The sequence below is a fragment of the Malassezia sympodialis genome, genomic scaffold (genome assembly GCF_000349305.1).
Source record: "Malassezia sympodialis ATCC 42132 genomic scaffold, msy_sf_26, whole genome shotgun sequence".
NCBI lineage: Eukaryota > Fungi > Basidiomycota > Malasseziomycetes > Malasseziales > Malasseziaceae > Malassezia > Malassezia sympodialis.
Window position 1 is genome coordinate 55,107 of NW_017387824.1, and position 23,009 is coordinate 78,115.

Here is a 23,009-nt window from a genome sequence, read left to right on the forward strand (position 1 = left end):
TAAAATATATAATTTCTGTATCTAATAAGCTATTATAGTTTGTCTTATATATTTACTTATTCATAATCGTTACTAATCACTCTTTTGTCAGCCCGTGCGCCTATGTGTTCTTTCGCTTGCGGTTGTATCCTTGGTCTAGGTCTTGATCGACTTCATTATACACGGTTTAGCTTGTTTTGAGTTGTTTATCTTAATTCATCTACGCCTTTACGTCGTCCCTTACTTTGTTGCTCTTTTCTTTCACCCCTAGGGATATACTTCTGCTATGCATTTTAGCCTTTATAGAGGGCTTGCATCTTTGTTGTTAGCCCCTGATGGGCAGGAGATTCCTATTACTACTCTTCAAAATGTGCTGCATATGCAGAGAACATCTCCTTATAACAATGGTTCTTACGGAAATGCCTGTTTGTCCGTGAATGAAGAATTCGTTGTGATCCAGCGATTGCAGCAACACTTGCAACATGTCAACGCTGGATTTGACAGCATATATGGCCAGGGTGGTACGGATGGCTTTGGCTCCTTCAACATAAGCCATGAAAAATGGGAGCTCGGTGTCTTCCGTGAGAATTTACGCCGAGGTGTAGAGCAAATTGTGAAAACGGTGCTCCGGGGTAGTTCTGGCTACATGAACCTGGGCCAGCCATTATCTCCGACACAGACTCCTACTGGTGGCTCTCGGAAACCATCACTGTATACTTCAATGCAGTCAGAGTCGATTAGCCGCATGGTGCTTGCTCTTGAGAATGCATACTTTTTTATCGTTGGTGAATCGTATCGGAGGAGCAACGTTGCCGTGTCATCTCCCTCGCAACCACGCTATGCTCATGCTCTCTATTCAAGTGCTCGGCATCCTGTTCGGGCTCCGAGCAACATGCAAGAGGATATCGGTTCGAAGAGTGTCCCTGCTATCTCCATGTCGAACTATCGCAACAACAATAGTTTCTCTTCCGGGGGAATGGGCACACTAAGTCCTGACTTATCAACGAGCTCGGAGCCCAAATACCCCGGTGCGGTACATGAAGATGCAATTCAAAAGACTCAACTTCTTACTGAGGCGTTAAAGCCCGCCAAAACGCTGATTCGCAGGGACTCAAGCACGAGCTTGAAATGGACCAGGTCCTTGTCTCGGCGCAAATCTAAAAAGTCACTCAAGCGCGCTATTTCTAATCCCCATTTAGTGTCTACGACCCAAAATATGGACAATACTATTGACCTTGTGCACCTACCGCAAACAAATGTACCATTTAACCAGGAAGACCAGTCACATTTCTCCTTTGATGATACATCTGAATATACGGTTATGTCTACTCAGCGTGCACCCGAGACTAGTTCGATGCCATCAAATCCCAGCTACATCGCTGGTGCGTCCGATTTCCGAACGTCTGCGCATAGCCGAGAAAGCCAAGGTTCCAGACATACTGCTGGATCTAACCATTTGACTCATTCGTCCCACTCGTTGGTCCAACCAGTCTCTGCCTTAACAGATGGTCGCTCTAGTGGCCATTCTACGGAGTTTGCACCTTTTGGAAAGGAGCCAGGTCCTATCATGTATGTTCAGTCCCATGCACCAGCCTTTTCTCAACGCTTGGACCATGCGCTCCCAACTCTTCCCCATGAAGAGAGCACATCACAGGCTATGCCTTCTATTAACAATTCTATATACCCCATGGATTCTCATTCTCAATCTACCCAGGATATTGTCCCGGACGTTTCCACATCGCTCAGTACTAAAGTTCAGACACAGTCCGCAGCCTCCGATATGTCGACGGAGTTACGTGTTGGTCCGGTTCCTACACCTGTCTCGATGCCCTCTTCCAGTGTCAATGCTAAAACTCATTCTATTAGGCGAAAGAGCCCCATGCCACCGACAGAGAGTGGGGGGAGTCATGTTTCGTCCAAGAATCCAGTTTCATCTCCCTCCAAACCTGTGCCAGGGGCCCCATCGCACAATGCAAACTCATTACCGGCATATCAACGAACTCCTCAGGACCTCGACCGTATTTCACATACATCAACCATTATTAACGGGGAAGTCATAACTTTCCCGTCATTTGACGAGCCATCTCTTGACACCCATCAGAATCATCGCATCTCTGTCGCTACTGACCAAAGATACTCTTTGGTGGATGCACAGGTACATACCAACGCAATATCCTCGACACCTCGCAAATCGCATGGAGACAGTGTGTATGATATGTATTTTGCCAAAACTAGGGAGGATGACACAAGCGTGAATCGTACACCTACGAACGACAAGTTCAAAGAGGAAGTTCCGATGCGTTCGAGGGCTGCTGTGACCAGCCAATACTTTGCTGATCCTTCGCGTTCGAAGATTAGCCGGCCTTCTCAGCCTATTGGCACTACTAACAACCCGATTTGGCAAGTGGTGGCTGGTTTGAATGATCGGTCTAGCATATACAGCGAGGTGGATTCGCCTGATAAGCGAACCAGTGACATTAGTGTGGTATCCCGTCGTGATACTGTCGCGGCTGATCCGCTTTCGTCGGAGCAAGATAGCCGGGCTCTTTTCATGGAGGCCCGGTCGGCGAAGCCAGTCTTGAAGTCCATTCCACCTCTATCCCTTGCCAACGCATCCTTTCATCGCCTGGATGGCTTTGATGACGACGATACCCACACGCTGAGTAGCACGGAAGATGTGCCTGACGATGGAAAAAGGGATATATTTACAAAATCTGCGACCACTGACGCCGCTGGTGTAGAATCCAACGTGGGTACAGCCTCTGCCAACACAGCTGCGCCACATCGCAGCTCCTCCCCTATTATCGAGTTGAATGATCAAGGCCTTCCTGTGCAGATCGTCTATTATAACGATGATGAACTTCCTGCCATTATGGACAAAATCGCAAGTGGCAACAATTCGGCACGCATCGAATTCCGACGGCGCAGCGCTTATCCTGACATGCAGCTACAAGAGACAGGTGAGACTGATGGTCATGCAGAAAAGGCAGAGGACGCATCTCATCTTGCAAGAGTGGAGCAGAGCATTCTCTCATTGCTTCGCCCTACATTCTCTTCGCTTAAGCTCGGTGGTTAGCATGCTATGTAGGTACACTGTATTGAGCCGCTTCCTGCACCAAGCTCGGGTCCTTGGCAGCCAAATGCAAGAGCCGCTTTTCATAGTTGTGGTAGGGATCCCAACCCTTGGCACCAGGCACTGGGACGATATTGGCCGCAGCGAAGCGCTGGTGCAACGTCGAATGGACCTTCATCGCATCCACCGGTGTCATGGTGCCTAGCAATTGGGCCATGCCCTTAAAGAAAACAAGAACAGGCGTAGGATCTTCTTCTGCCGCCTGCCAATTTTGGATGATTTGCTGCATGGCAGCGACATGGAGGGTCACCATAGCGTTGGCCTCGACGGCCTGGACGACAGAGAAGCCCGACCCGCGGATCATTGTCGTATTCGCCAGTTGCCGCGCGAGAGCGACGAAATGTGTCTCACTGGCCTCATCCTTGTACTGCTGCACAAGCACAAAACTGCCTTTGAGGGCTTCCAGTACCGTTTCGCACACGGCCCACGCACGGTCCGCATGCAAAGCATCGTCACGCATTACGGCAACAAGTTCATGACACAATGCGTCAAAGTCGGCACTGAGCCAGGCGTAGTGAGCCAGAACCGGCGCAGCATGAGAAATATGTAGCGCCCCTGCCCGGATGGCGGCCACCAACGTGGACGTGAGGGAGATTAGGTACAAGTCTTTGGCTAACAGGGCAGGGGGAACACTTGCCACAGGCTGCTTCCGGCCGCGAGGCGCGTTATATTCATGAAAGGGCTCCACTAGGTTGTGCAACTCGCGACTCACCACGGAGGCACATCGCTGCTGTACGTCCGGGGGACAAATCAGCTGCACGTCACTGTCTTGCATCGTGCCAAAGAGCGTATACAGCAATAGACAGACTTGTACGGCCGCACTTTGAGCTTGCGTTTCCTGCTCCAAAAATACACGGGCAACTTCCAGCACAGCGTCCCGACGCTCTAATACGATGGGCATCGACGCGGGTGAATACAAGGCTTCTTTCGTGCGCCACAGAACATCCAGGGCAAGTGATTCGAGAGCTAGGCGAACAAAGGGAAGCTCATTTGTATAGTCGAGACGGCCGCGACGGGCAAGGGCAAGAACGCTCTCCCAGAGGGCCTCGTCTTCAAGCAAAGGGCTGGCATCCATGGTTTTGAGAAGCGCATGGAGCCGGGTAAGGCTTGCTTGCAAATTGTGCACGTCATCTTCGCTGAACACGGTTGTGGCAATCTGACGCTGATGCAAGGTGTCTTGCAGCCGACTAAGCACGCTTTCCTTGAGACTTAACAAGCGCGATGAGGCTGTCGTCATAGCGGCAGGTGCAGCGGACAACAAGTGAATAGCAGAGGCCGCGTGCTGCAGTACATTGGGCTCCATATGGCGATTGAAATATGCACAGAGGTCTTCCCAAAGCGACTCAAAGGCTGCCATATCCCTCGTTTCGTGGTACACTTCCAAGTCCATAGCGGGCACGATTTGAAGAAGATCGGCCATTCGCGGTGCATCGGCGGAGTACTTGGACAGTAGCTTCGGTAGAGCGTCCACCAGAGCGACGCTGCATGCGGACCAAGCCTCTTCGTCGTGTTCCTTGACGAGCCGTACTGTCATGGCCAGCAACTCGACCGCAGCACCCTCCTCCTCGGCCGTTAGCTCTGTCTGCGTGTCTCCCACGAGTACATCCAGATAAGGCTGCCATGCATGCAGTTTCTCATTCGTCTCCCAGAGGGCTTCGAGCGCCACAGACTTGCGGCCCAGACTTGGCTGGACTATGGCCAAATCCATGGCATCGAGAGACTCTGAGTCGTGCTCTAGAGCCTGATCATACTGTACGAGGAGTGAGACAAGACACTGAACGCGTATATGGGATTCGGACTCTTGCCCCGACTCACATGCAGATGCCACCTTGTGTTCAAGCAAGCCGTTGAGGAAGGACGCAGCAGCGAGACGGATCCGCGGTTCGAGATCAAAAACATGCACTGCAAGTGCTGCGCGATCGTCGTTGCTGAGCATTTCGTGTGCGTTGAAACACTCTAGCACAGAAAAGGCCGTCGTCCGCACTGCCAAGTCGATATCATACAGGGCCATTTCGACCATACGTGCTTTGTGGGCTTCTGCTAGCGGCACAAGTTGGATGACCCGATCTGATGTGCAGACGCTATGCACAGCACGCAGCGTCTGTAGTCGCACATGGACATCAGGGTCGGACAGTGCTGTACCAATATGGCGAAAGTAAAACGTTTGCAAGTACTGGCCGGGGAATCCTCTCATCCAGGAGCCCAACTGCTCGATGCAATCAAGCCGGATAGCAGCGTCAAAGTCGCGGGAGCGTGGCGAAAACACCTGGTTCACGAGTGCGTCTAGGTTGGCATCGAGCGTGTCTCGTAGAGCATCGAGCTGCTCCATCTTCTCTGCTGTGTGGGCTAGGCGGGTGCGGTTGCTGCTGCTCCGCTGGGCCTCGGCGTCACGCTGGCGGACTGCCACATCATACTGCTCGCGGGTCTGCTCCAGCTGGGCTGAAAGTGCGCTGATAGTCCAGAGGGCCACTACTGTGGCCGTGTGGCGGAACGAGCGCAGTGACGATACGGACAATGCGACGAGCCACTGCTGCCAGACGTCAAGAAAGTCTTCTTCGCCCAGGATATCTGCTTCTGCAGCATCTTCTAGCAGCTTTTCAACCAGGTAGGCAGCATGTTTCCGAACACCTCGAAGGGGCTTGGCCCGCGACACGATAGGGTAAGCTGCCTGAGCATGCTGTGCCACTTCGTCCTGCAGGGTCTCGACCTGAGCATCCAATTGCTCCGTGTCTGTGACCTTTTCTTGTGGCACGGTAGCATTGCACCCGCAAAGACGCAGGAGAAAGCGGATGAGGTCAGCTAGAGCCTCGGATGCTTCCGCCTGGAATGCCATGACCCAGTTCTCGGCTGCCTCGTCCAGTCCTTCGGCAGCGAGGACAGCCTGGAAGAGCTCACTGTCACTAGTTTCTGAGACATCTGGTGCATATTCAACCGTTTTCCTGGTCCGTGAGCGTTTTGGCGCGGGCTGCGGTGCCTCCTCCTCACTCAGGTCCGACAGGGACGAGTCCGAGTCAAACGTGGTCGTTTGCCGCCCGCGTTTGGTCGGCAATGGCGGTGTATCCACTTCCTCTTCTTCGGTGTCACTTGGTTCTCCAGTTAGTATCGCCTACGTACCTGCCAAGGCCCGATGCGCCGCAATCGCGGCACTCCGTCGAGGGCGCGCCATGGTGGGGCGAAGCGGATGTGTCTGCGACGCGACGCGACGCGTATGTGGAGGTTCGGCCGATCCACCACTATGGCTCCTTACCTTGCTTGGGCATGCCAGTTCGGGGGCGAGGTGCGTGGGTGCCAGTCCTACACGAAGAGCACCCTGGTGGTGTGATCCAGAAGTATGTGGCACTTCGAAAGCCTGGGTCCGAAAAAGCCATTTCGCTGCTGAAGGACATTGGCCAGAGCGTCAAGACGCTGATCCAGCTTCGTGGTTGGCGTACGTTGGCGATACTTATACAGGGTTGCCCATCCTCGCGGAGATATACCCACGCAAATCGAATCTGCTAGGACTTAACTACAATCAAGGGCAGAAGATCTGCCTGCGCCTACGAGACAGTGCCGATCCAACAGTCTTTCTTTCTCGCGAAGAGATCCTCCGCACGTACGTGGACCTGGCTTACGGACAGCATGTTGCATGAGCTAGCGTAGGTTGGCGTATCTGACACAGACACAACGTGCGTGGCCCTCACGATACCCAATTTTATGAGGCACTACGATCGCTCACGAGCGAGTACGAGAGTGCCCAGCGCCTTGGCTACTGGCCTGGCGCAGGATTTCTGTCGGCCGGTGCGACACTTGGTGGGCATCGACGCTCGCTCCCAAGCACGTACGAAGATCGGCGGCGTCTTGCAGCTGAGGCGGCTGTGCGCCGCCAAGTGCCGCCCGTGCGCCTGGGCGGCACGCCGGTGCCATCGTCCGTGCCCATGCGCGACTTGGCCGCTGAGGCAGCTCTCCGCCGCCAACAAGATGCCAAGACATGTGCATCTGCCTCGCAGGACGAAGTGGATGAAGTTCTTGCTGAGATGCAAGGTGAACAGGTCGCAATTGAGGTCCTGGATAGTGATGACGATGAGCCTGTGCTACGTGGGCGCGGAACATGGGAGGATCCTATTATCATGGACTAGATGCATTACTCGACGGCAAAGCCTCATTCTTGCCAGCAAGGGCACGCGCCATATGCTGCACATGTGTGGGCAACTTATGGAGGGGTCCTGGCACCATACCGCGCTTTGGATGGCGCACAGAGAATAGCGGCTGCATCTGGGGCTCCAGCTTTCTGAGCACAGCATGATCAAATACCACACCGTCCGCCTGGAGCGTGACGAGACGAAGAAACTCAATCATGTGTGTAATCAGCTCCAGAGCCCCTTCCGCGGCCTCAGGCGTAGCGCGCGTAGACACAGCCTGCGTCGAAGCTTCCCAAAGCATCCGCGGGAGGGCCAGCAACCATGCTTGCCATGCACCACGGACCTGCGCATGGTGGATCGCGACGAGGCTCGCGGGGTCTGGCCCATAGGTATGTAAAAGGGACAGGCGCGCGAGGACATGGAACGCTTGTGCTTTAAGGGGTGACATGTGCAAGCGCTGGAAATGCGACAGCAATGCCGAGAGCAGATCGGCAGAGCCCTCGGTAGGCGTCGTCACAAAGAGCCAGAAAGTAGGCAACAGCGTCTCGTACAACTCGTCGGATAGTCGGTCGTCAGTGGAGAGAAGCGATACCAAATAGGCCAGGGCCGGCTCCAGATGCATTTGTGCCTTGTTCCTAGATGTGGGCGACCTCTTCTGTGATAGGACGGTGGCCAGTGCGACCATTTCGCAGTACACCCCATTCAATCGCACCAGAGCGCTGTCCGAACTGCCCGTCGCAGCGGGAAAATGCGGCGCAAGGTATCCGAGCAGCTGCTCCTGCTGAGCACATGCTGCTTCGGGGCTCAGCGGGCGTTGCGTCGCACTGGCCGACAAGTAGGCTGCCACGATTCGGCGCCAGAGCACCAGGTACACGTCGAGGATGGCCGTCACAAGGTCGGCATGCACGGACGAGAGCGACCCATCCGGCGAAACAACATTGGGTAGGGAGTCTAAGAGCGTGGCCAGCAGCGAGGCATGCAAGATATGTGCCAGTCGCTCATACGCGCTCTCAAGCGCACGGGATGAGTTAACTCGCTCTGTGCGTGCTCCGGCTAAAAGCGCCTCGCACAGGCTCTCGGTGGTGACCGAGGGCATGCTCTGCTCCACCCAAGAGAGAGGGCCAGCGGGGGGCGCCTTGGCAAAGAGCTGCAGAAAGTGCTCGAGACGGCCAGGCGATGGGAATGTGGCGTGGAAGCACCACATAGGCATACGGGGCATAGGTGTGTCGTCCGTAGCGACACGCAAAAAATGGCGCAGCGCCCGCAGGACCTTGAGGCGATCGGCAGGCGGCAATTCAATCGAGGCGGTCGACTTTTTCGTCGTGATGCCTGCCTTGGCACGTTGGGCTTCGGCAGCGACGCCCAGCATCGCGAAAAAAGCCATTAGGATGCGCTGCCCATGCCGGTCTGCGGCCACGGAGGTATCTAAGCCGCTCTCCCAGCCATCTGTAGCCAAAGGACCCACCTTATCGAGAAGGAGCGCCAGTACGCCCAGCGCGTCCAGGCGCACGGCCATGGCGATGTGTGACATGGCAGATGTCGTGAGCAGGAGCATGGGCGCAGCATAGGGTGCGAACATTTCCATGCTCATCTGATCGAGGAGCGTGCGCAGGTATCGTGCGACGGCTGCTCGCACATGCACGTCAATATCGCTCAGGAGAGGCAGCACACTGTTCAACAGAGTCGTGGTCTCCGCCTGCAGTAGGCCCTCGTACGTGGTAATTAACTCGAGCATGCCAAGCACTGCATCTTTTCTCACTCCAGGTGCATGGTGCCGGGTATTCTGCACGAGGTCCGAGAGTGTCTGCCTTCGCCGCGTCGTCACGCTCTGCGTGCGGTCCAACAGAATCGACTGCTGTGGCATGGCGATGGTTTTCGCCTTAAACGATGTATCCGTAGCATTACTGCTCAATTGCTTTCCCTTTCCAAGCTTCTTCTTGGTTTTCTAGAGTTAGCATGCGCACGTACGGTAAAGTCAGTGGCCGGCGTCGCCTTGCGTTTGGTGCCCATCGCCGGCGACGGCAGAAAATTTGGTGTGGAGTAGTTAAGGCTAACTGTGGAGGCCATCTAGTTGAGCCGCTCCGTGTGCATGGCCGAGGACCGGCGTGAGCCTCCGGGGACCAAGAGGCGGCGTGCACGCAAACACGTCAGCTGCATTCCTTGCCGCACTCGAAAAATTCGATGTGACCGGAAAGTACCGGCGTGCTCTAGCTGCGTGCGGCGAGGGTTGCAGCACCAGTGTCGCTGGGGCGATGAGCGGGATGAGACGGCCACCCGATGGAAGGAGCCACAAGACGCTGTGCCACTGTATATGCCAACCAACCTACCCATCTTTGGCTTGTCGCAGCTGACTATAATGTACAGCAAAGACCGCGCCGCGTGGGCTGAGTGTGTTCAGCCCTACCTGGACCTACTGCCTTCGCGCTCGACGCTGGAGGACCTGATCCATTATTACGTGAATGAGATTGATCCCCTCTATGGCTTTGTGAGTGAGGGAATCCTGAAAATACATATGGACTTGCTGTTCACACACCTGGGCCTCTCTCAAGCCAGTTCACTTCCCGAACCCAAGCACCTCGACACGGTCCACCACATTGTGGGATCACTGGGCGCCGATGAGCCTGCCAAGGCGATTGAGTCAGTCTTCTGGGCGGATGCACGAAATTATGGGCTGCTTGCTTTGCTCTTTGGCATCTTGTATGCTGCCTCGAGCATGATGGATATCGCCGAAGTACAGGCACGTCGAATCAGCGATACCCAGGATCCAGAAGACATTGAGGCGCGCATCAATGCATGGCATGATGCGGGGATCTTTTTCTTCCAAAATTCCAACATAATTATGGAACCTACACTGTGGACACTGCAAAACTTCAGCATCCTCTCGATCAAGTACTTGAACATGCGCGAAATGCCCATTGTGGTGATCTGGAACCGTCTAGCTATATCCCTTGCTCTGCACATGGGACTCAATCGCATGGGAAGCACGCTCGATGACCTCATACACGACTCGCCCGGAACCGTGCGAAACAACGATATTCTTGATTATTTACCGTGGGTAAACGAAATGTCTCCTATGGATCTGCCGCAGCGGGAGCTGGCGCGGATCATCTGGGCTGCTCTATTGCGTTTTGACTGGTTTCGCTCGGTTCATGTCGACTATACTTACAGCGTGTGTGATAGGATGAACCAGACCAGTGCTCCTGCAGCCCTGCTTCCCAAGGAGGTGCTGATGTTACGAGAGTTACCACGCACGGTGCTGGCGGATCCCAACCGACCCTCCCCGACCGTATATTTACGGATTCTTCTCGAGATTGGACGCATTATCTGTGAGATCTCCGAAATCCTCCTACGCCGGCGCAGCCTGCGGCAAAAGCATCAGCTTACTTTCGAAGAGACCGTGCATATGGACCGCCAGATCCGCCATGTGCAAGCGTCTCTACCCAAGTATTTTGAATTTGACCAGGACCCTTTGGATGCAGACTTACAGGCAATTATGCAACAGCATCCCTATTTGAAGATCCAGCGACTATTTCTGCAGGAGCAAATCCACTATCGCCTCTTGCGCCTGCACCTGCCCTTTATCGGGGCCGATATCCTGGCGGGCCACACATCCTTATCCGTGGAAACGTGCATCGAGGGTGCACGTGTCTCTATCGCTGTTCGTGAAGAGCTAGAGCGGACCAAGAATCCGAATCGGCGTGTACCTTACCTGTTTTGGCACCTCTTGACAAGTGCAACGGTGCTGCAGCGCATCTTGATGCACTACCCCATGCCGCAGCAGCGCCAGGTGCAGCTTATGCAGTCATTGCGCCATGCACTTCGCTACCTGGACGAAGCTCCATTTCCATCGTCGTTCTCGGTCAATTCACATCTCCTAGCCGCTCTGGACGTATTGCGTCGATTCTGCCAAGGTACGCAGATGGATACCCAAGGGTTGGCATCAGATACGAACACCCTATCTACTGGGTCAACGACTTCGGAGATGTGGGCCGCGAGGCAGGCGCCCTCCGCTGTCGTCAACGGCTGTGAGCCCTCAATGCCTACAGACGGTCCCCTATCGGGCGGCGACAGTGAAGCAGCGCTTCCCGAATATAATACTCTCTTCGGAATATCTCGGTGGACAGAGTCTGACGATGCCATGCTCCTCGCCGGGATTGAGCTACTCTTAGACATGCCTAACTAAAGAAGAACGTGTGTCGACCAATCGAGATTGTCTTTGGTGCTCTCGACCCGCTCCAGACATGTACCAAAGAAGGTGTCCCACAGACGCGACTGCTTGCCGTAGTTGAAGCTTTCTCGCCAGCCGTAGCGGTGGTGCAAATCGTGGTCTTCCAGGGCCAGTTCACAGTCCCAGAAGCGCAGGAGCGCTGACGTCAAGCATCCTGGCATGTACACGCGCACGCCCGAGTGGCCTGATGCCTCCACCGTCACTAGGTACAGCAACCAGATCTGCAGCTCGTCGAAGCGCAGAGGGTAAGAAAGATAGGCCAGCGTCATTGTACCAAGGATATCAAAGAGCTCCTGGGGGGTATCAGCAAAGGCCAGCAGCGACGGCGCCGGGTGCTTTATTGTGTGATGCAGAGAGTGCAAGCTCCACAGAATGTCGAATTCGTGTGTTGCGCGATGTACCCAATAGTAGATAAAGTCGGCAACAAGTGTGAAGAAAAATAGTTGTACAGGGAGCCAAAGTGACACCTCCATGGTCGCGTGCCGGTCGTAGGCGAGTGCGACTAGGACAAATGGACGGAGCACAATGGCCAAAATGGCCTCATACAGTACACGTGGTGCCATTGAAGGAGTGATTCTATCCCGTGACGCGCTTCCATCTAAGAATCCGTACCGGCGAGATAGATCGTGCAGCATCGTGAGACAGTGGTTTACGTAGACGGTCATGTAGACGGCCAGGAATATGTACATGGCGATGGGCGGCACTGTCCACTGCATATAGTGCTGAATTGCCCATCGTACCAGTACTGGGGCAAACGCCCACGGAAATATAACCCCATGCAGCTGCCATTCACGCACAACCGGTACCTTGCCGGCCGGCTGGGGAAACTGGGTCGTGCGGGGTGACGGGGCAAGGAACGACGAGTGTACGAGAATTCTTTGCACAAATGTCAATTTATTTGGCGGCTTGAAGCGCCAGTCATCCGCATAGGAACGTGGACGAGCATGATCCATGAAGCAGGCAACTCGTGGTGGCAACGGTTGCTGAGATCTGTCAGCTGACCAAAAAGCACCTCGCAGCCTCCACATAAATCGTGAGATTTCGGTTGCATAAAGACATCGGGCGTCGATGACCGGACGTTGCTAGCGAACTTCAGTACTTCTGGTCCCATGGTTTGATAATCTTTTCGGATTCGCACAATGTCAGACTTGCGCTCAAATACAAGGCAGGATGCTTTCCGCAAAGGCGGCGCAGTCTGCCACCCAGACAAATGACGTAGATATAGCACTAACTACAAAGGGGTCTTTCGCATTTAAAGACCCCTTATAGAGGATAGTTTTGTGTTTGAAACCCGGGTTACAACCAAGACAGAAGTGGACTTGGATGCCCAGCGGCGCTCGTTTCTGTCCATTCCCCTACCCTTCTACCTACGTCATTTTGTACAAATACCTTTCATTTACTTTCCAAACCACCTGATTTCCAAATAGCGAAGTGGTAAATAGGCAATACATGTGAACACAAAAGTGAACTCGTTCGATACATCGCCCCCTGAGCCACCAAATTTGGCAGCCAACGGACCGATGTACCATGACTCTGACATGCCCATGACCCAGCACACGACTCCGACCAGGAATGTGATTGAAGCCGCAATCCCATGAGGCAGGCCGTGCCTATTGTTCCATGAATCGAGGTCGTAGTTGGCAAAATTGGCCTTACGCACAAACACATGTTCCATCAATAGAATCAACACGTAGCTTGTGCACCAGTATCCCAGGAGACTGAGGAAGTTTTGCAGATACGAATTGAGCTGCTCACGGCCGGCCAAACCCAGTGCAATAATAATCCCAAACAGAACAATGGCCCACAGAAATCGAGGAATGCGCGCTAACAACGGGGTCATTTGCTGGATACTCAGGGCGGCGCTGTAAGTATTCATGATATTGATGCTGATGCTAGAGAGAACAAGTAGCACCAGCAGGAACTTGGCAAATCCCATGGGATACAGCATATCCCGTAGGAGAAAGCCAATGCCTCCATTATTGTACGTATCATTCCAGGCTTGATTGTGATTCAGCGTACTCGCAGCGACAGCGCCTGCGCACATGCCGATGGATGTGGGGATCGCGAGGCCCAGAGACGTGAGGATAAAAACCTTGACGCGGCTCACATTGGCAGGATAATGAACATAGTAGTCCGACGCGATCGTGGCCCAAGAGGCACTGGAGCCGTAGACAACTGCCAGCAGTGTCAAGATGGCCCCACTGAACTCAGAGCCAGACAGAGATGTCGGGGTCTTGTTATCCACATACTTGGCACTCTCGCCAAAAATGATCATAAAGATGACGAAGAATACGATCCACGCAAACTGCTCATACATCAGAATTACACGCAGACCCAGCATTCCAATCACAAGTGCGACGGCCGCGATAATGATAATTCCCACAGCGACAGAAAGATGGCCGTCCGCGACAGCAATGAGTGCGAGTCCGCCAGTAATACATCCTACGGCCGACCAGCCGATCTGTTGTATCGCATTGACCAGGGCCAACACCTTGTTAGGGTACCAACCGAAGCTGTACCGTGAGATGGACATTTGCCGCAGTCCTGTGGCGGCCCCAAACGTGGCACAGTAGGCCGTAGCAGAACTGCCAATGAGTGTACCAAAGATATAGCACAGGAGCGATTCTTTCAGGCTTAGGCCAAACTCCCATCCCAGGAAGCCTGTCGCAAAGCAGGCAAGGTTCATTACACCCGAGGCCCATACGAGTGCCATGTTTAGCTCCTCGTACCATTTGACTGGTCGGCGGTCCTCGGGAAGCTTCCGGTCGATGGCCTCCGACTCGAGTCCAATTTTTTGATCAAGATAACGCTCCAAACGGGTCAGGGTTGCCAGGATACCCTTTTCTTCTGGTTCTGGTGCATCATTCTCAATAACTGGACACTCGTAAACAGACTCCAGGTCGACTTTGGCCATATAGGTGACGACAGGGGCGATTCCGCGAAGGGCCAAACAGCTTTATCTGGTGGGGAAGGTTAGGATATCTTTTTTTTCAAGTACCTCATATCTGCGGACCTACTTTGTAATCCATCCAATCAGAATGGGAACACCTGACTCTAACGAAGATCGTCCCACAGGCACTATATATCCCTTGCTACATATAAATTGACCCTGCCAATGGGCAGATGAGCGATCAAGAACCTTGGGACATCTTCTAGCTAATAAAAAATCACAAGAATATGAAACTTTACAAACTGAAGCTGAGGTTAGAGAGGTTTGTCATGGCGCCTTGCGAGCTTTTCGTGAGTCTTGCAGGACAACCATGAAGACAGACAAGCTATTACTACTTAAAAATGCCTTTCTGTGCCCAAATGACATCTCATAGCTCCCTTAGTGTATATATTGGGGATAAGGAAGATCTATGAGTGATAAAAACCAATGCATACTATCCACTGTGTCGTAATAATATGGCAATCATGACAGTATTTAGCGAATTTTCTAGGACTTCCATTGGTCCGTTTGAATTCTCCCTGTCTTAGCCATATTTAGAGACTGGCTGACAAGCTGCTATCCGCTAGAATACACTCGCGACTAAAGGCGTAAATGTGACCATGCACCACTTCTAGACCATGCGCACCTGAGTGTGCATGCAGAAAATATAGTACAGATCTACATGACCTCCCTCCTATAATTCTCTGATTTGGTGGACAGTATGATGCGGTAAGACGGGAAGGACCTAGCTGTGCTCCTAGTACGTGGAGGGATAGAGGATCTGCTTCCTTAGGTGACTCAAATCTTTAATATTAAAGTGCTAAGCCTCTCGAGAAGGTGAAGATGTACCGTTTCGTCTTTCCCATATTAAAAGAAGATAGGATCTTTCATGGATTATAAGAGGGATCTTTTATTGTAGTGCAGCGCTCAAGCCTTACTGTTGCGTGTCACCGCTTGGCTGAAGACGTCTTTACGGTCTGTATTGGATACCAATCCCGATTGAGATAGGCCTTTAGTGGCCTATCCCTTGTATAGACTGTTCCCATAGTATAGGCATGTGCGCTCCATCCGCTTCCGGCCAGGCGCGAATGTACGAAGGGGTCTGACCGTTGTTCATTTTCCATATGCGATGTCGATTCTCTGTGTGGAGAATCATGATATGATTGGTTCGCTTTATTTACGCTAGCCTTGGCATAAACATAAATGCAAGAATCGCGCACGTGTATCCGATTTTACTTAACATGAGAAGCCATAAGCGGAAAGAAACAATTCTACGTAAATGAAAACACAGGTGCAATTTTGGGTCTAAAGGGTTCTACCCAATGGACCTGCATGCTGAACTACGGACAGGCCGTCTAACCTATCGTCAGGGCGACCTATAGAATCTTTTTGCGCGTGTTTACTAGACACGATAGAAAAGACCCGTTATAGTACCCCGCGTGTATATTACTTTCTGGCGACAGCCGGCCCTGGAACAGAAATAGAAGAAAATTATTTAAGGAAGGGTGTGTCCTTCGTGGCCAATCGTGCTCCCTTTCTCTATATGGTGTCTAATATCCATAAGATCGCAGGGCTCTTGCCACTACTCTTCTGTCTAGTCTCGGCTGTGCCCACTTCTTTTGATGAACCATGGACCTCCCCATTTAGCGTTCGGTCTAACACAGTTGGCAACAGCTGTCCTATCCTCCCTGACTACTCTCCCGAGCCATGGCCTGTGTTGTTCCCTCCATTTGATAGCGAGAAGGCTGACTTGATGCGCTACCGATTCCAGTCGGGGGTCAACTTGGGCTCTTGGTTCGTGACTGAAAAATGGATTTCTCCATCACTCTACAAATGTGCGCATGATGGGGAGAAGGGAGATCTTGCAATTCTACGTGGCTATGGCAACTCGTCGCAGGGTATCCAAAGTGCCCGTGCACGCCTGGAGGAGCACTGGGACAAGTGGATCACGGCAGGCGAGTTTGCCAAAATGCACAACGAATACCAAATCAATGCAGTCCGTATTCCTATTGGCTACTGGAACCTACCTGGGGCACGGTTCACCAAAGACACACCGTTTGAACCTTGGACAGATGTCTACAAAAACTGCTGGAAGTACGTGCGCCGCGCGATCAAGATGGCCGCCGACAACGAGATTGGTGTGGTATTGGACTTGCATGGCGCCTATGGCTCTCAAAATGGTAAGGCCAACACAGGTTTCAATGGCTTTGACACCGAGTTTTTCCAGTCCAACAACGAAAAGCGGACAAAAGAGGCGCTTGTATGGATCGCTAATGACCTTAAGGATGTGACCAACTTCGTTGGAATTGAACTACTGAACGAGCCTGAAGACAAGGGTGGTCTGGGATGGTGGTACAAGACGACCGCCCAGGCAATCCACGACATTGGTGGCAATGCTGCCAACCTGCCAGTCTACTTTGGCAATCCACCTGGTCCCTCCAACATCGCCGAGTCGGTGAGCTCTCATTCCTTTACAGCGTTCGATGTCCATGAGTATTACACATTTACGAACCGCAACAAGCCAGAGCCCGAGATCCTGAAGAATGTCCTGGGCCACAACTTTGATAGGTTTATGAACCTCAAGAATTCGACGAAGAACCGTCTGGTCATTGGCGAATGGTCGTGTGCGCTGGACCCTGGCTCCTTGAGTGGTAGCAAGTCAAACCATGCGGCTGAGCGAGCCGAATTTTGCCAAGCCCAGATTCAGTCGTACCGCAACGCATCTTCGGCAATGTTTTTCTGGTCATACAAGTACGAGAACTGCGAAAAGTGGGGGGGCTGGTGCTTTGACAAAATGTGGGGCCAGTACATTAAGAATTACGGTGGTTATGGCATGCAATCTGTGGATTCTTCGAATCTTCCCAATGTTCCATTCATACCTGCTCTGGGGCAATCGCAGCTGAACTTCCAGGGATACAAGGACGGTATGAACATTGCCCGGAAACTGGCTTCGCAGCAGCCATCTACGCCGCTGGGCTTCAAGTACGATTACATGCAGCTGATGTGGAATCGCCATTCGTACCAGGGAGATTTCAGCGACTATGAAAATGGCTTTAATAAAGGTCTTCTGAAAGTGCAATGTAAGATAGAATCCCTTTCGAGCTACAAGAGCCGCGAATGCAGCAACTTCCAGGACTAATTTGTGTTTACTGTCGAACTTTTCTACTTCGCACTTAAACTCGACGGCTACTTCCTTTTTGATTCAAACTTGACGCACACCCTATCTCCGAATAACTTTTTCAGCGTTCCTTATGACCACCTCTCCTTCCACTCATTCGACTCCATCTCCTCCGAGCTACAGGTCAATATGACCTATTGTCTGTAACGACTTACCTGTAATGAGACGATACTATCTTCGAGTTAAAGTTAATTATGTGCTTTCTTAAGAAGCTCTTTCAACAATTCTATACGATTTACGTAGAAGACAGTTAGTATGCCACTTAATCGCTCATTAAACCGGGGGGGCATCTCTGATGCCCACACGGCCATAATGGCTTTAGTAGTATTTTGGGTGGGATATGAAACAATTTGCCCTATGCCTACCTCTTACAAACTGCTCTGGATATTACACGAAGTCTAGCATTCATGATTGGCGTAATCGAAGCTGTGAGACATAGGTGATGCCCTCGCAGTCCGTAATGAGAATGTCAGACTGGGTGACTAACCTCTCTTTGTAGAAGTCACGGCGTCGCAACTATTTTAAAAATTAAGACTGTCATTAAATCGACTTGTATTCCTGTCACCCAGGGTATGGTCAGGCGATACTGTGACCCCAACGGACATGCCTCCGATTGCCAGCCAAACAGCTACGTATATCTGCAATGACTTTAAAAAGTTGAACCTTTGGTAGGGTGGTTTACCCCGGACCCTTGTCCGGTGGAAGACCGACATAACTCTATGAAAATCTTGTGTTTCACCGCAACTCCTTTTCGTCAATTTTCCAACAAATAGGTTGATGTGATCTTTCCGAAGCTCCAGTCGCCATGGCAGTGATCTGATGTAGTGAGCGGTTAGACTCACTATTCTTCTGACCATGTCATGTTGTTATGGACTCCCATCATTATCAGTGACAGGCGATACCCTTCATGGCATTAATCATTATCAGTAGCCCATTTACCAACATCTATACGGGGAAGGGGAATTAGAGGGGCGGAGCATTTTATCACGAACCTAAAAGAGATTCATTATAACCTAAGTGAATAAATTGTCTAGGGCCTTGACTTTAGAATATCGTTGTACATTAGCGTTTTTCAGCAGTGGTCTGGTGAAGCTCATCTAGTAAGAGAAGTCCATGACTGAACATTCTATGATTGCCTCTATCTAAGCTGAAAGGCAATTTATTTTACCATTTCAAGCCATTTTTGCTACGTTATTTCCTTGTCTATCATAGCTACCCTAATTTATTTCGTTTTGGACAGGTTACAGCTAAGTATAATGTTGTCAACTATAACAACTGTCTTCAATTACCTACTTTCATCCTTTAAAGACAACGTCGAAACTGTATAGTCAAAGATTCCCAACATCTGGTGTCATAGAAATACAGGTCCTTTGTTCGGCGAAGGATCGACTGATCGCTTTGCAATAATAGGCGGGAAGTAAAGCGCAAATTGGGCGGGGTCGGCACGAGTAGAAAAATTTGTGCCCATGATTTGAGATGCACCACCTGTTTCTTCATCTGCGATGTGAGAACCTGACGAGAATGCACCCGGTCTGCTTGCAGGAGCAACTGTTGGTGGTGGTGCTACTCTAGCGAGCTAGACTGTACCGGCGGTGTCGTAATCCGGCTAAGTAGTGGGACTAGTCTGACAAGATAAATGTGATTGGTAATATTCTTTGGAGCAAAATGAAAAGGATGGGGCGGGCTCTTGGCTGAGCATGAGAATGTGATATATGTTAACGAGACTTGAGGGGTGGCTCATTGGATTTCAACCCCCCTGTATTACCACTCATACTGCAATTATTATAGTGTTTTGTAGCCAAGAAATCATACCCTTTCCCCCCTATTTATACGATTCTTTCCTTAAGATATTAAAGTATCCTCTGTCACTTAATATATGGTTGTCATGATCATTCAACCCACTAAATTCGAGTAATTATGCTTCATTGTTTCGACCGGAATCGTCAAGTTGTATTCAGATTGTTACATCGTGCACGGAATTCTCATTCCCGACTTTATCAAAACTGCCGGGGTGGTAGAAGCACAACTACTTTTCGATACTATTCAGAATGGCCGCTGGCTTAGTACTAGTGTGAAATGTGGTCAAAGCGAGACTATGCATACGAAAATGCGTTATAATCCCCTTTTAAAGTCACTGACTCAGTTTTCCTAGCCAATAATGGGCGGTTCCTTGCCTCATCGGAGCTTGTTCTAGGTCATATCATTGTGTCTAGGGCCACTCTTAATCGCACACAGCCACAATGTCCATTGATTCTAGGAGAAGGAGGTCTTTCGAACTGTAGTACATGGCCATCAACAAAATCTAGGCCGTCATTGGCTACGGAAATAATAAGGGATGATGCACGGCATGCTGCCGCAGGAACCAGTAGCTCCGTAAACGAGGTAGACAGTATCCCCTGAAATCCATATTATATGAAAGACTTGTTAAAAGGCATCACCAACTAGATATGCTTCTCCAAAGACTATTTATCTTGATTCAAATCGTATTTATAGAAAGACAGGAACCTTCATCTTTGTGACACTGCATGGATCGTCGTTGCACACGAGGTTGTATTACTGCAGCTCTTAACGAGACCAACTACATAAAAGAGGGAACACCCAGGGATGGATACTGGTCTCTGAGGGTTGAAAATCCTTCTCGTGAAACTCACGTTAATGTCACAAAGCATCACTATTGTTCTTTTTACGGGGGAGACCGCAACCCAATCAAAAAGCAGCCACAAAAGACAGCTGTGCTGACAGGCTACGGCCAGGTGACATTGCGCCACCTTCGGGTATGCGTCAAGTGTTACCAGCTAACCAACCATGGTGGGATCCATATGAACAATGGCTTTAAAGGTTTGCAGGTTTGGGTCTGGCAAAATACCATGGTCCCTTGTCTGGTTCTGAGCCAACAGACCTTTTTATTAAAATTTTATGTTTTTCCAGTAGTTCTTTGGTGTCAATGTTCTTTTCGACGAAATATCCCACAAGGGCTTCAATGTTCAGGGGAATAGTAAACCAGTCAAGCGACCAGTAGGTATCACCATCTTGAAAAAGGATAGTTAGATGCTCAGATTCACGGTCGCACATATCACATTCCCAAGTAAACCAGTCAATACGGGTTTGAGGCAGCTGATACAGTAAATATCCGTTGACATCTTTGATGAAGAAGCGTGTGTAGTTTGAGTTTGGCTCCACCATAGTATTAAAAGATCCGGTCCGGTCACAGCGTGTCGAAGGTTATGAAGAGGAAGGGGAGGGAGTATAGATGTGTCTATTTGTATTTCCTGAGTTGGATTTATAGAGATGAGTCATGGCTGGGTCAGCGGCATGCAGAATGCAATATTGCATACGTATTTTCTTTGTCAAGATATTTTAGGCCTCAGGTGCATTGCCTATTTTCTAATCAGCTCGGGATGCGTCACAGGCTCCCCCTCTTCACCCCCTGCTCGGAATTTGAAGACATGTCCGGGTCGAATGATCCAAGAGCCACCCGCTCTGCCGAGTCGAACGTGCTCACCCAGTCAATCTTCCCCTCTATCGAGTCTACACTGTCTGACGCCTCGTCCCATCCAAACTCGGATAGGTCTGGCACCCTCCCCAGGTCCGATGAGGCGTCCAGCTGCCCTGACTCGGTATCTTGCCTGTCAACAAAGGCTTCAGCCTCGGTCTCATCTTGCACATCCCACCCATTGGAATAGTCGGCCAGGATTGTTTGCACACCTCGGTCCACCGTCTCCCTGATCAGCGCCTTCCATTGAGGCACTGGATACGCCTCGAGACTCGCAAGCTTGTCGTCACGCTCCTCGTTCGACAGGCGTCCATCCAGCCAGGGAAATACGCCCAGCTTGGGCAGAAGCAGGATCATGAGCTCTACAATGGGTGAGCCATGCTGCACTTGGTACGCACACAGGCCGTCCAGCGCCTTGCGCATCGACCGCTGCCACTTGCCAGGCAGTGGTGTGTATACGCTGCGGGATGTGACGACCTGAAGATAGATGGCCAGGAGACCGTCTGGTGTGTCGAGACCCTGGTGCTGGAGGTCGGCGAGGACGCTTTCGATGTGCTCGTGGGCGATCTCGCGGTGTGTGGTGAGGGCGCCGAATGTATGGACGCGATCGACCAAGGAAGGAGGAATGCCTCGTGGGAAGCATGCGCGTTCTTCTGGAGTCGAGTCGCGGCTAGCTTGGCCGGTGAGGGGGGCTTGTGCGCCCTCCTGTTGAGAGCTGGCCTGTTGTGTGCTAGCCTGTTGTGCGCTAGCCTGTTGTGTGCCAGCTTGCTGAGAGCTAGCCTGTTGTGGGGCTGGCTCGGGAGACGAGGAAAGAGAGGTGAGTGAAGAGAGGTCGCTGGATTGGAGGCGGTTCTCGAAGGCGCCCTCGGCATTGTCATCTGAACGGCTCTCAGTCGGGCCTTCAGTGCTGCCTTCAGAGCTGTCCTCAGAGCTGCCATCAGAGCTGCCGTCAGAGCTGCCGTCAGAGCTGCCGTCAGAGCTGCCGTCAGAGGGGGAATTGCCCTCGAATCTGGAGCCTGCAAGGCTGCTGCCCCCCGCTCTACGACGAGGCCGAAGGAAGTAGCGTCGACTGCCTTGTGTGGACGACGGAGGAGCGAGGGCAAGGTCCACTTGCTGTGATTCCGGCTGTGGTTCCAGCTGCGGTTCCACTTGCCCCCCCTCTTGCTGCAGTTCCACTGGCTGCGGCTCCACTTCTTTAGTTGCTCCTGTAGCTGCACTTGCTGCACCATTGGAATTTGCCCAGCCCCTTGCATGGCAAACCCTTCCCGTGCCTGGGTTTCCAGGGGGGCCAGCTCGGCCCGGCCCTCAAGGGGACCCCGCAACGGGGGACCACACACTGGCCTAAGCAAGGGCCTTGGTGATGCCACCGCTCGAGGCAGGCGTGACCGGCTCTCGTAGCCAGCGCCAGGCAGTGTCCATGGCTCCCTGTCGTGTCCCATCCGTCCAGGCTTTGGGCATGTATCCGCCGTGACAACCTGGCCGTTGAGGCGCACCTGTCGTGGGCCGTACCAATGACGTTCCAACGCTGCCTGGCGGTTTGGACCCCTTCGGACAAGGTCACCACACGCACAGTACAGAAAGCCATGCTCCGTGGCCCACCGTTGAGGCAGGCGCTGCCTGATACAACCTGACCGCTGGCCATGGCGGCGATTGTAGTGCTGAGCATAGTTAGAAGAGAGTATGCCACATATAGGGCACTCGATAGCAGGCTGACATTGGCGGGGACATTCCCTAGGAAGGAGCGCCCACGTCATGCCTAGGATGCCAGAGAACGAGCTTGATCGAGAACCAGGACGGGATCGCTAGCCAAGGTTGCCCTGTCTTGTCCAGGCTGCCCTAATGACCCTGCATGCCTTGCCCCCCTTTCCTTTTTCCAGAGTGGCCCAAGCGCGCCCAAGTGACCCGCTCTGGATGGGACCTAATTGGAATTTTTTTTTCCAGGTTAGCCTGA

The 23,009-nt window shown here is 52.0% G+C and overlaps 5 protein-coding genes across 5 annotated transcripts; 2 read left to right on the forward strand and 3 right to left on the reverse strand.

The window, feature by feature from the left end:
- Nucleotides 1-1,666: 1,666 nt before the first annotated feature.
- MSY001_3403 (uncharacterized protein) lies at nucleotides 1,667-3,055 on the forward strand (the record flags this gene model as incomplete). The annotated part of the gene is made up of 1 exon (XM_018885303.1): nucleotides 1,667-3,055. The coding sequence occupies one exon, from the start codon at nucleotides 1,667-1,669 to the stop codon at nucleotides 3,053-3,055; it is 1,389 nt and encodes a 462-aa protein (XP_018741877.1).
- A 4-nt stretch (nucleotides 3,056-3,059) lies between these two features.
- On the reverse strand, nucleotides 3,060-6,278 carry MSY001_3404 (uncharacterized protein; the record flags this gene model as incomplete). Its single annotated transcript, XM_018885304.1, has 2 exons — nucleotides 3,060-6,175; nucleotides 6,227-6,278. 2 exons carry the CDS (start codon nucleotides 6,276-6,278, stop codon nucleotides 3,060-3,062), a joined length of 3,168 nt encoding a protein of 1,055 aa, XP_018741878.1.
- A 938-nt stretch (nucleotides 6,279-7,216) lies between these two features.
- Nucleotides 7,217-9,240, reverse strand: MSY001_3405 (uncharacterized protein; the record flags this gene model as incomplete). The annotated part of the gene is made up of 2 exons (XM_018885305.1): nucleotides 7,217-9,175; nucleotides 9,199-9,240. The coding sequence occupies 2 exons, from the start codon at nucleotides 9,238-9,240 to the stop codon at nucleotides 7,217-7,219; spliced, it is 2,001 nt and encodes a 666-aa protein (XP_018741879.1).
- A 3,614-nt stretch (nucleotides 9,241-12,854) lies between these two features.
- On the reverse strand, nucleotides 12,855-14,372 carry MSY001_3406 (uncharacterized protein; the record flags this gene model as incomplete). The annotated part of the gene is made up of 1 exon (XM_018885306.1): nucleotides 12,855-14,372. The coding sequence occupies one exon, from the start codon at nucleotides 14,370-14,372 to the stop codon at nucleotides 12,855-12,857; it is 1,518 nt and encodes a 505-aa protein (XP_018741880.1).
- A 1,768-nt stretch (nucleotides 14,373-16,140) lies between these two features.
- Nucleotides 16,141-17,526, forward strand: EXG1.6 (Exo-B-1,3-glucanase (GH 5 family)-like protein; the record flags this gene model as incomplete). Its single annotated transcript, XM_018885307.1, has 2 exons — nucleotides 16,141-17,369; nucleotides 17,511-17,526. 2 exons carry the CDS (start codon nucleotides 16,141-16,143, stop codon nucleotides 17,524-17,526), a joined length of 1,245 nt encoding a protein of 414 aa, XP_018741881.1.
- Between the last annotated feature and the right edge of the window lie 5,483 nt (nucleotides 17,527-23,009).